This window comes from Coregonus clupeaformis, chromosome 18 (assembly GCF_020615455.1).
Source record: "Coregonus clupeaformis isolate EN_2021a chromosome 18, ASM2061545v1, whole genome shotgun sequence".
Lineage (NCBI taxonomy): Eukaryota > Metazoa > Chordata > Actinopteri > Salmoniformes > Salmonidae > Coregonus > Coregonus clupeaformis.
Window position 1 is genome coordinate 55,018,139 of NC_059209.1, and position 13,282 is coordinate 55,031,420.

Genomic DNA, 13,282 nt, shown 5'->3' on the forward strand with positions numbered 1-13,282 from the left:
TTTCCACCTGTCTAATGTCCATCGCTCGCGTTTCTTGGCCCAAGCAAGTCTCTTCTTATTATTGGTGTCCTTTAGTAGTGGTTTCTTTGCAGCAATTCGATCATGAAGGCCTGATTCACGCAGTCTCCTCTTAACAGTTGATGTTGAGATGTGTCTGTTACTTGAACTCTGTGAAGCATTTATTTGGCCTGCAATTTCTGAGGCTGGTAACACTAATGAACGTATCCTCTGCATCAGAGGTAACTCTGGGTCTTCCATTCCTGTGGCAGTCCTCATGAGAGCCAGTTTCATCATAGCGCTTGATGGTTTTTGCAACTGCACTTGAAGGAACTTTCAAAGTTCTTGAAATGTTCCGTATTGACTGACCTTCATGTCTTAAAGTAATGACAGACTGTCGTTTCTCTTTGCTTATTTGAGCATAATATGGACTTGGTATTTTACCAAATAGGTGTATCTTCTGTATACCCCCCCTACCTTGTCACAACACAACTGATTGGCTCAAACACATTAAGTAAAAAAATTCCACAAATTAACTTTTAAGAAGGCACACCTGTTAATTGAAATGCATTCCAGGTGACTAGCTCATGAATCTGGTTGAGAGAATGCCAAGAGTGTGCAAAGCTGTCATCAAGGGAAAGGGTGGCTACTTTGAAGAATCTCAAATATTTTGATTTGTTTAACACTTTTTTGGTTACTACAGGATTCCATGTGTTATTTCATAGTTTTGATGTAGTCACTATTATCCTACAATGTAGAAAATAGTAAAAAATAAAGAAAAACCCTGGAATGAGTAGGTGTGTCAACTTTTCACTGGTACTGTAACTTTACAATGTCTTTCACATCACTTCTAGTAGTACACAATATATGGGAGTAATTAAATCAATGTTGAGCTTATCTCGTAATCCTCAAATAAATACAATTAAAATGCCAATTTCCACCTCAAATGTGCTAAAAGTTTATTAGAAAGATTTAGACATTACAAGAATGTTTTATTTCTTCATTTAAATTCAGCACAATACTTGTTTTAAAAATGGTGAGGATGCAGGTGCAGAGTGATAAAGAAAGTTATACCGAAATAAACATAAGTGTCTTGTGATAGTTCCATAGTTGTTTAAGAACCATTAATTTCATTATTGACATTGACAGTGAGAAACAGGTGATGAAGAAATGGATGAGACATGAAATGAAGAAATTGAAGAATCTGTGCACAGCTTCAAACAAGGCATTTCTGTGCATTATTAGCCATATTGTTACATTGTTCCTGATTGAACAGTCATGTGGCAAAGACTAGTTACAATGGAGTGCAAAACCCCTGAGGTTTTCATGGTGACATATCCATTTACCCTTGTGGACAAAACAACTAAACATTCCGCTTTATCAGGTTGGAGTGGATATCTTTTCAGTATTGGCAGCACAAAGGGCAACCAACCCTTCAGATGCAATAGACAAAAGCAGAACGGGGAGCAGGACATAAGTCCACCTTATTTCTTTCCTTGCTTGGTGACCATGTTCCGTGGGGGTGTGACTGGACGGCTGCCATTTGGCTTCTTCTTCTCTGCTGGCTTCAAAATCTACAAGTGGAATGAATACAAGTAATCCAACTAAGATTATGTTTTGCCCACTGGAATAGTCTTCACATCGGTCATAAGTTTTAAGGGACATTTCTAAATGTTCCTTCATCTCCAGCACCACCGCAACATCAACATATGTGAAAATGGCACGTTTCTGGCATGTAGTAAAAAAGATAGGAAGATAAATGTTTCCAGTGACATCAACCAATTAGTAGGCAATGACTACACATAATTGGTTAAAAATCACATGATGCACACCGATGTCATTGGGAACATCTTCCTCTATCTTTTTTACTACAAAACATATAAACAAGCCATTTTCACATATGTCGATGTTGGGGTGGTGCTGGAGATGAATATGAAAACTTGTGAAATGTCCCTTTAACACCTCCATACACAACAGTACTAATACAATCACCGACACATTTACATGCCTGTGATAAGATGGAGTACATTCATGATTGAAATATCCCTCACCTGAAACGAGCACATGAGAGTCTCATCCACACTCATCATGGCACCAGCATTGTCAAACTCCCCACAGTAGTTGGGTGCTGAGAATAAAGTCACAAGCTGTCGCTTTGCAAAGAACTCATAGCCGTCCTCAACAACCTGCCGGATAAAAGAGCATTGACTACAGTTCGGTTGAAATAAAAACAATACATTCCACTCCAGACTATCAGTACTAGGGCTGACCCCATTTAGTCGACTGGTCAACAGACTGTTGGTCGACCAATATATTTTTAGTCGAGCAGTGGCAGTATATTGTTTTTAATGGCACACCAGACACCTGTCTGATTCACGCCTGTCTCAGTGGACTAATCCATTGTGGAGGCCGCGGGGATGGCACACCAGTATCACCACTAGTACATGTACCATTCTAATCTACAATGTGTTTGGTCACGGTCATTTCTGTTAATGCATTCAATATATTATTATTATTACAGTCTTACCGTTCTCATTGTAGGAGTGGACACGTTTGCAGAGCACACAACCTAGGCTACACAAGTTTGTTTATTTCATTCCATTTATGAGTTGTCAAATTTATTCATTGTCTTTTGTTTGGAGCGCTCCTGTCAATCTTGAGTAAGGACCTGATTATGCACAGAAGTAGGCCTAGGCTACCTGGCCTGCGTGCAAATGTAGGCCTATAAAATGTGCCCATTTGGGGATCTGATACTATTTCTGATTGTCTTAACTCACCATCACTGTGGAGCTTCTCAAAGTAATTTTTTCTTCGACCTCAAACAGCAAGTAAACAAAGTCTGTTTTTACATCCATTGAGAATGACAATAGTTCCTCAACGTAGCCTATTTGAAAAATCTTTCCAGCTCTCTCCCTTTCGATAATCACTTAGCATGAAAGGGGAAAAAATGTCATGCTCTGATCCAGTGGAAACATAATTAAATAGGCCTAACTGATTACTTCTTATCCCTTGCGCAAATAGCCTATTTGTCTGTCAGGAGCTCACTGGCTCGGGAAACTCAGAGGGCCCAGAATATTTTTACAATGTTGCAAGTTTGCTAGCATGAGCTTAGGCTGGACCAAGTTAATAGTTGATACGCCATGCTTAGCAAATGTGATTTATAGGATATTTATTTTTATCAGGATATTTTCTACCTGCAGGCTGCAATGTTTCTATTTGTTGGCCTTATGTAGGCTATTTTTACATACTGGCAATAGAAGTTACTTTTAGATTTGTATCATTTTCAGTTAGATAGAATTTTGATTAACCACATGACATTGATTTTGAGATATGAAAAATCATAACTGGCACGCACGCAGATCAGTAGAAATGATATGATAACTTGGCACTCCAAATGGAAAAGGTTGCCGATCGCTGCTGTAGCCTATTACCAACAACTTCAGGAGCATAAGGGCAGAATCTTCGAAGGCCAGCAGCAGCAGGTTTTTTTCTTCTGGTTAGACTATATTGATCTCTGGCTCCCTCTTTAGTAATTTGTGTGTCTTTATTTTTAAATCGCAGTGCTTAAAGCATCAGACAAGCTCAGTAGCCTACATATAGTTGATTGTATTAAAACATAGGGTGTGTCTATATATGGAAAAATACACGTTATAACATTTCAACCAATTGATTGATCAAAAGAACATATGACCAAGATTAGTTTTAGTCGGAGACAGCCCTAATCAGTACTGATCGGAACACCACTGAATGTACAGGTAACTTCCAAAATAATGATAACACTTGAGTAAATGAGGGATACAAAGTATATTTAAGGCAGGTGTGGTTCCTGAGTTAAAGAGATTCTCCGGTACTTTTGCATACTTTTTAGCCAGTAGTTCTGAAAGTAGTGCTCACGAGCCAAAAGTGGTCCCTGAAAATTGCATACTACGCCACATATGTACAGATTATGTGCACCACATCATTGCGCTCTTGCTCTGCGGTGTGTGCATCTTGCTAGCTGTCACTCAAATGGCGAGGGGCTGAAGCTCATTGGCTGGAACTCGAATTGCTACTGGGCTGGCCCACATGGGGGAAAAATGTAGGGCAAATGGCACCGCACAGCTTCCAGTAAAGAGTCGCTTTTAAACTAGGGATTTCGTGGCTAAATGAGGTAAAACAGTAATTCTGCTCATAGATTATGAATTACACATTAACACATCCAGCCCAAAGCGTGAGGTTTAAAAAAGACTTACTAGTCGCCTAAGTTCCGGAGCATGTCTTTAATTAAGCAATTAACATCCCATTATGCTTAGGGTCATGTATATAAATGCTGGGCAGGCTATTATTTTGGCTACCATGGCTATGCCCCCATAGGATGACAATGCCCCCATCAACAGGGCACAAGTGGTCACGGAATGGTTTGATGAGCATGAAAATGGTGTAAACCATATGCCATCTCAGTCACCAGACCTCAACCAACTGAACATTCTGGAGCGGCGCCGGAGCCTGCGCTTTCCAACACCATCCACAAAACACCAAATGATGGCATTTCTCATGGAAGAATGGTGTCGCATCCAGAATCTATGCCAAGGCACATTGAAGCCATTCTGGCTCGTGGTGGCCCAACACCCTATTAAGACACTTTATGTTGGTGTTTTCTTTATTTTGGCAGTTACCAGTTTGTAGACAACATACCTGATGGGCGCGACAGATCAGATCCAAGTCATGTTTGTGCAGGAACTTTGCCACCACTTCTGATCCAAAGGTGAATGAGACGCCCCTGTCGTTCTCTCCCCAGCCAAGAACATCCTTGTCTGGATCAGACCAGAGCAGGTCACACAGGAGGCCCTGGTCAGGGACGTCAGTGGGCCGCATGACACGCCTGATCTGCTCCATGGACTGGAGGTCTGGTGACAACCCTGAGAGACACGGAAGAAGATGAATACAGATGAACAACCGGAATGAGGTCAATTCCAATCAGAACTTGTGTAAAAATTCCAAAGACAGGAAGAACAATTGGAATAACATTTCTCAATATCATAGCAATGTCTTAGAGCAGTGGTCACCAACCGTCAAGGCATAGTCGATCGCCAAACATTTCTGTAGAAAAGCCAACAATAAAGCCTTGTGCTCCTATTTATTTGTTTGGTCTTGCGTTTTATTTGTCCTAAGAAATGAAAAGAATCAAGTGCACCTACCGACAACAGCGCAACTTACCTCCATGGCAACAGAAGATCTTCTCATCAACAATGGCAGCGATAGGGAGGCAGTTAAAACAATCTGTAAATGTTTTCCAGAGCTTGATGTTGTACCTTCTTTTACCTAGGATAATAATAATAACACGTTAGGATGATAGTAAGCTAGGCAATGCATATAACACAAACTTATAACAAAATGCAATCTATGTACATACAAATGCCGTACTTTGTCAGAGAGCGCAGGGCTATAATTATTACAACAGCCGCACACATCACTCACACTCATCATAGAATCCATATATTCTGTTGATGGAGGCGCACTCATGGTTTCCCCTCAGCAGGAAGAAGTTCTCCGGGTATTTGATTTTGTAGGCTAGAAGCAGACAGATGGTCTCCAGAGACTGCTTCCCTCTGTCCACATAGTCTCCCAGAAATAGGTAGTTGCTCTCAGGAGGGAAGCCCCCATACTCAAAAAGCCTCAATAAGTCGTAATATTGCCCATGGATGTCACCTGCAGAAAACAAACAATTTCAACTTCAAGATGTAGCTATAGTCCACATCCCTCATGGGGTCTAAGGGGGTAGAAGACACTTCATGTAACAGTTATTTTTCACCAAATAGCGATGGTTACTCACCACAGACTTTGAGGGGGGCTTCAAGCTCCAGAAGGATAGGTTGGCTGAGAAAGATCTCCCTGGACTTGAGGCACAATCCTCGGATTTCATTCTCTTGCAGCTGCACATTCTTACCAGGTTTTGCGCCTCTGACTAAAAAAGAAACAATTCAGATTAATCTACAAGCAAATATATCTACCTAGTTTGCCGTCATGCTCATTGCCACCATATCTTGTTAATGTCTTCTGGATAGGGGAGTGAGTGGTGACCATCATATCAGATTACTCATGCTATTTACTTAATCTTTCACTGACTGAGGCAGATAGCTGGGACAGTGCCATGGATCATGTAGCTAAAGCAATGTTAGCTAACTAGCTAATTTGACTGAACTTTTCAAAAATTTGACGACCGGGACAAACTAATTTGTTTAGCTGGCTAACTAGCCGACTAAACTCAGTGGTGTAGTGGAGGGTATATGCAGGTATATGCCGTATACCCACTTTTTTTTGTGGGCATTGAGTATACTCACTTCTTAATCCCCACGATGCGTATCAAAGTAGTGTAGTGGAGGTATAAGGCTGATGGAACAGATCAGAATGTTTAGCTTAAAAATGTTGATAAACTAATTTATTTCTATTGATTTATTAATGCCATTCGACTGACGACCGAAGTCAGCTTGCAGGCACCCAGTCCGCCACAAGGAGTTGCTAGAGTGCGATGAGCCAAGGAAAGCCCCCCAAACCCTCCCATAACCTGGATGGCGCTGCACCACTACAGCTCCCCAGGCTGTAGTGGCACCTCAGCACTGCGACGCAGTGCCTTAGACCGCTGCGCCACTCGGGAGGCGATAAACTATTATTTCTACACATTTTAATCGCAGCAATGTGCACATGGCGGTAGGCCTATGCGCAAATGTTCCAAAATGCAATTTGTGGGAAAACACCATTCTAAAATGCGAACCGCACATGAGAGGTTTCACGGACAGAGATGGAAATATCCGTTAGAAATTTTGAAATAGGGGAGATCTAAAGAAGCAACATCTATCACGTGTTGCTAATATGACTAGGATAATGCCTTTGGCTGCTAGACAATTAAAGAAAGTTAATTTGTAAACCAATAGAACAGGAGAGCGCATATGAGGAAGTCTTTATAAAATAATTGCCTCCACGTTTCTATGGTGGGACTTTGGCTATAGGCTACTTTGAAGCAAGGTAAGAAATGCCTCATAAAATGAAGTAAAATGTCCTGGTTTCAAACAATTAAGGAGCAGGAAAAATATAGGGACGCTTTCTCTTCTCAATTAAATGTTAACTAGCTACAATGTAGCTTAGCCTACCTGGAAGAATTATATCATGATTATTTGCATCAATTCATTTGTTTTGCGAACTCCATCTCATGTGCTCTACAGAAACACTGCGAACCAAACAGTGCTAGGTGCCTGCACAGTTGAATTAAAGAGCAATCTTAGATGTTTCCCAGACCTCAAAAGTAATCTCCTGATGTGGTTTAAGCATTGTTGTTGACTTGCATCCAATTTTGTTGTTTTTCTATTTAAAAAACGTGAGATCGAAAACCAGATTAAAATCAGACTCAGTTGACAGCCTCATTGATCTATTTCAATAGTTGGCCTACTATTTGCATTATTGAATAGTACAGCTTGGGTTGGTCTGACTCATTTTAGGTCATTTAGGGTTTGTCCGAATTTTCCCACACCTTTCCTTCACTGGGCAGGTCATTTGGGACATTTTTGGCAAAATTAGAGTATACCCACTTCTCCAGGCACCACTACACCACTGACTAAACGACGATTTACGATGGACATTGTCCTGTGTAAATGCGAGCTATTCTTCGTTTTTGTAGCCTAGGCAGCCTATATTGGGCGCTAGATCTGCACAATCGTTTAAAATAGATTTGCCCAGCCGGTAATAAATACACTCCTGTCCCCCGTGGACAGGCTCGTAAAAAAGCATCCTCCATTCAGGCTGCAAAGGCATCATTTCCCTCCTGGATGCAGTATGAAAATGTATGCACTCACTAACTGTAATTCGCTCTGGATAAGAGCGTCTACTAAATGACTAACGTAAAATGTAACTAGCCTCCTGGATGCAGTATGAAAATGTATGCACTCACTAACTGTAATTCGCTCTGGATAAGAGCGTCTGCTAAATGACTAACATGTAAAATGTAACTAGCTTTATTGCAGGCCGTCGGAAAAGAAACTGGAAAAATATGTGTATAGTCTTAATAAAACGTATGCCTTTGACTTTGCAGCCTGAATGGAGAAGGCTTTAGTACGAGACGGTCCAGGCCAGGGGGACGATAGTGCAGATCTAGCGCCCACTATCGGCTGCCTAGGTATAGTTATTTTATATATATATATAAAAAAATAAAAATTTATGTGACATCGGAACTCCTGTCAGCCCACACTAGTCGCCTATCAACTCTATCGTAAATAGTTGAGTTTAGGCGGCTAGCTGGCTAACTAGCTTTACGTTAACATTAGCTAACTATGGCAACAACAGCATGCACTAACGTTAACTACTAGCTAACGTTAGCTAAAATATACCCAGTCAACATGCGACATCAACAGCTAACGACGTTCGCTAGCTAAAACTAGCAAACAGTGATCTCACTAACAAAGTGAACCGATAATATTACTGCATAAATAACGTTACATTGGTGTAGTCTTCTTACCTTCTAAAAGACGCTGGATGATACTGTCTATATTGAGTTTATCAACATCGGCCATAGCGACGCAGAAAAAAAGGCCTGAGTGAGCAGTGCAAAGTGCAAATCTAGTGCTGGTTACTAGCTAAGTAGCTACGATTAGTTCGCTTCGTGAAATTACTGGTTCCGAAAACAAAAACGTGTAGAAATGATACCCTGTTACTGGTTATCTTATACCTTATCACCTACTTCAACATCTTTGTGTTTAACAAATCTCCAAAACAACACCTAATATTAGCCTTCTACCGGGACAAAATCAACGTTAGCTGTTAGCAATGCCCTCTGATTCTTATTTTTCTTCTTCTTCGATGAGGTTTAATGGCTGTTGGCATCTAATAAATGTTGCATTACCGCCACCTACTAGACTGGAGTGTGCCTCCCTTATACTTTTATAAAAATAAATAACCTAACGTTACCATCTAACCCTAATCGACTATTTAAATATATCTAGTCCTACCTCAGGCCAACAGCCTGAAAGGACGGGACACCACCACTTAACACACACTGTAACTCTTCTGACATCAAGTCTCGTACACCCAAATACCTCTCTGCAGCTGCCACCACAACCTACATTTTCTGCGACATCCCTGCAGTACAGTTAACAACCATTGCTATAAACGCAAAAAAAAAAAAAAATGTAGGTTGTGGTGTCGCTTCCTCTGATTCTTCTTCTTTACATTTGTAATGGCGGATCACAACCAACTGAAAGGTGCACACATCGCCACCTACTGTACTGGAGTGTAAGGTGGCCTCCCTATTCATGCATTTCTCTTATCTGTTTTTCGCCTACTGTTCTGGAGCGTGAATTCATTACACATTTTTTTTTGTGACACAAAAAGGAAAGGGAAGGGAAGAAAAATTGCCCTACCTCACCACTATTTGGCCCTATCTGATCCTACACCAAGCCGGTTGCCTGGGACACTATCGTTCAACACACCTTGTAACTCTTCAGCAGTAAAATCTCATACACCCAAGTACTTCTCTTCAGCGGCCACTACAACATCTAATTTGTGTGATTTACAATTCCATTTCAGCGGTACAGTTGATAACCATGGCTATGAATGCTAAGAAGCCAATCTTACTGAAGCACATGTTATTCATATCACTCTCTATTGGCCTCGGCCTACTCACATGGAACCTCTTAGGATCCTTGCCCTGGACCCATCTTCCTCTACTACTCTCTTCACTGCCTAAGCATACAACACCTTTTGTACTACTCTGACAAACTCAACCTGCCCTTCTCTCACTGGAACTTCTGCTCTCCAGCAACATGGGTACCCCTATACAGTTAACACACACAGCTTTTTCCACTGATACATTTACATCATTTAGCAGACGCTCTTATCCAGAGCGACTTACAGTTAGTGAGTGCATACATTTTTCATACTGGCCCCCCATGGGAAATGAACCCACAACCCTGGCGTTGCAAGCGCCATGCTCTACCAACTGAGCTACAGGGGAATACACTACACATTCCTTTGACTCATGCCCTCCTGCATACTTCTCACATCTAGGAATCTCCCTCCTACACACTGCTGCAACATGACCATAAGCTTGGCACCTAAAACACTGTAATGAGTTCGGGACAAAAGCTCTCACGGGATGACTGACACATCTTAACTTGACATGGTTGGGTAAAGACTCTGCATCAAAACTCAGCAAGACAGACAGTGTCTTCTCTGTTTCACCATGCTCTCCACCAGGTCTGCGACGCACCACACGGCGGGCGTCACAGACACCGGGAATCTTCTATTTCAGTTGATCCTCCTCAACACTTAACGCCACACCAGTTATCACTCCTTTCAACGGCATACTGCTCCGGAGAGCAAAGCAAGTCACAGTTCTTGTCCCGAGGCATGTGGTGCAGAGCGCCCACTCCCTCTGGACGAAAGACTCACAAAAAAATCATCACAAGTCCACCTCGAGTTACTTTCACCGATTCAACAGTCCCCAAACTCTTCTCCACCCATCCTGACACCACATATGGATCAGCCAGAAGGCAAGGATCCATTCTCTCCAAATATCTCACTTCCACTAGACCAGAATCATCTTTATCATCATTGGGACGAGGCTCGACCTCAGCGGTCTTCAGCGCACCTGACACCACAGGTAATTCATCCTCACTCTCATCAGGTTTAATTTCTGAGCTACCAGAGTAAATGTTTTTATTTTTGTAGGCCTACTTGACGCCAATCTTCCTCACCACACCGCTTCCCGCTCCTTTCCTTCTTCCTCACTGTCCATTTCCACATCTCCACGCTCTTTCCGCTCCTTCATCCGCTGTAGTAGCAAACTGTTCAAATGGTTGTTGTATCTTGAATTTGCCGCCATGTCACTTCGACTCAAAAAACTCAACCAGCCGCCATTACTCCTCGCGGCCCTAACCTACTCCATTTTGCTACTTCAAAGGAGTCTGCCAGCCAACCTTCTGGGTGGATTTGATGGCTGCTGCCATCTGTAGTCCCCTGTAGCTCAGTTGATAGAGCATGGTGCTTGCAGTGCCAGGGTTGTGGGTTCATTTCCCACTGTGGGCCAGTATGAAAAATGTATGCACTCACTAACTGTAAGTTGCTCTGGATAAGAGTGTCTGCTAAATGACTAAAATGTAAATCCTCTGTGCTGGCCTGGAATATATCTAACCTAGCTAGTTGAGCCTCCCTGTGGCATCTGTGCCTCTTCCCAAAATCTTTCAGCCTCCAGTAGAACTTGACACTCAATGAACATTTTATTTCTGGGATTTTCCTCTTCCCCAGAAAAACAGATTGTTTTACCTATTACCCAAGCTTAGTTTTATGATGGGGGAGAAGGCAATTCATGCAACAATACCAATAGGAATTTCTGATACCTCATTAATTGTAATTGACAATTAGTTTTTTTTAATCAGTATTTTTATTGATTGGTTTTGAAGGTTTACAAGTGCACATCCTTGTTCACAGGACAAAACATTAAAGTCGAATTTGTGAACAAGATAATCATAATAATAATCATAATCATAATGTATTACATTTGTAAAGCGCTTTTCATTTTACAAGAATAATCTCAAAGTGCATAAAATAAAAGTTAACATAGAAAAATAGTTTAAATACTAAACAAATATATATAACCACATCATAAAAGCATCAATCAAAGTCTAGGAGGAAGGGTAGGCCAGCCGATAAAGATTAGTCTTACTGTAAGTCCTGTTTTAAAAGCCCCAACAGTCTGAACAGCCCTGAGGTTGTCAGGAAGGGAGTTCCAAAGGCGTGGTGCGTGGGAGGAAAAGGCACGGTCCCCCATTGTTCGGAGCCGGGTCCTGGGTGCAAGAAGCAATTTGCTGTGGATTGACCATAGGGTGCATGGAGGTTCATAGGGGTAGAGTTGATCTGACAGGTAAGCAGGTCCGATGCCATTTAGGGCTTTGTGGACCAGGAGGATCATTTTAAAGTCAATTATTTGAGGGACAGGTAGCCAGTGGACATCAATAGAGAAAAGGTTGCACTAAAGTGGACACTTCTTATTGAACATGTGAGCATAATGTCCTTATTTTGCCCTGAAAACACACTTACCTGCAATGTTTCTGTTTCACCATACTCCAGAACGGAATAACAGAACACTAAAGCTACTGCACCTCAGGCTCTCCCTCAGGAAGAAATGTAACATTCTCAGTGGCATCACATGGATGTTTTTACGTCAATCTCAGTAAGCTTGTTAGTTGCCTTCACCCTTCTCTGTGGTCCAAGTCGTCTCAGCTCTTTGGGTTATTAAGAGTGGATGGAAGGCCCAAATTGTGACTGTTGATTAGCATGCTTTATACTGTAAAGGCGTTGTCATAACAGTGGATTGTGGCAATGGATACAACTGCCTTGGCTTTGAAAACCATTTACCCCTATTGTCCAGTAGGTAGTGCTAGCAGCTCATCGTTCAATATGTCAAACCAAATTGATCTTGGCTCTTTGAAAACGAGCCACTGATACAGTACATTTTTGCTGGTTCGTCTTCTGTTTGGTCATCTCTTCTACTTGACCTACTGCATTTGATACTCATGTAATAGAAGTGGACATCACCTGTATCTATTCCTGTACCTGTCAATATTGGTTGGTCATCATTCAATGCACAGGTACATAGAACAGCTAAAAACATGATAAAATAGCATATGTGAGCTTACTCACTCAGGTGATTGATCGATATGCTTGAGAATTAAATCAGTAAGCGCCGCATTGTTCAGTCAACCTTGGATGACAATATATTTACATAAAACACACAGCCCAGTGGGATTATTGTTGCAACAACCCTGGCATGAAATTGTCTTCCATATCAACTCTGATTTGAATGTTAAGTTTCCAGATAAATCACAGCTAACTAAGATGTTATTATTTTCATATGAGGCTTGCATCTCATTGCCACCCTTAAGCCACCAATAAAACGCAATAATACTGAAACTTTTAATAAGCATCCTTCAGAATTCCCCCTAGGTGTTTTCTGTCTGGCATGAGAATATGAAATTCCTCCCTTATATATGGTTTAGATTGTAATAAACTATAAGTTGCTAAAGTATGACAGTATATGCATATTATTTCCCTTCTTAGTCATTTTATAAGGGATGTATGATGTAAATCAACTGCATTATGATGTATATCACAGTGGCCTGAGTTAATGGCTTCTGCCTATATTTGTGATTTCACATGGCTCCAGATTATCATGTACAGTGCCTTGCAAAAGTATTCATCCCCCTTGGTGTTTTTTCCTATTTTGTTGCATTACAATCTGTTATTTAAATAGATTTTTATT

At 41.3% G+C, this 13,282-nt stretch overlaps 1 protein-coding gene across 1 annotated transcript; it reads right to left on the reverse strand.

The window, feature by feature from the left end:
- Positions 1–931: 931 nt before the first annotated feature.
- On the reverse strand, positions 932–9,105 carry LOC121550680 (serine/threonine-protein phosphatase PP1-gamma catalytic subunit A). The gene is made up of 7 exons (XM_041863036.2): positions 8,483–9,105; positions 5,810–5,941; positions 5,455–5,685; positions 5,194–5,298; positions 4,672–4,895; positions 2,049–2,183; positions 932–1,571 (listed from the first exon to the last, which is right to left on the reverse strand). The coding sequence occupies exons 1-7, from the start codon at positions 8,535–8,537 to the stop codon at positions 1,482–1,484; spliced, it is 972 nt and encodes a 323-aa protein (XP_041718970.1). The 5' UTR covers positions 8,538–9,105; the 3' UTR covers positions 932–1,481.
- Positions 9,106–13,282: the final 4,177 nt, after the last annotated feature.

What these genes read in the sequence shown, in the direction of transcription:
- LOC121550680 (XM_041863036.2), bottom strand. Translation starts at nt 8,537, where the DNA reads ATGGCCGATGTTGATAAACTCAATATAGACAGTATCATCCAGCGTCTT. An exon ending in CATCCAGCGTCTTTTAGAAG is followed by an intron (nt 5,942 to 8,482) that starts GTAAGAAGACTA and finishes TTTCTTTTTTAG; the next exon opens with TCAGAGGCGCAAAACCTGGT. An exon ending in ATATGGATTCTATGATGAGT is followed by an intron (nt 5,299 to 5,454) that starts GTGAGTGATGTG and finishes TTATTATCCTAG; the next exon opens with GTAAAAGAAGGTACAACATC.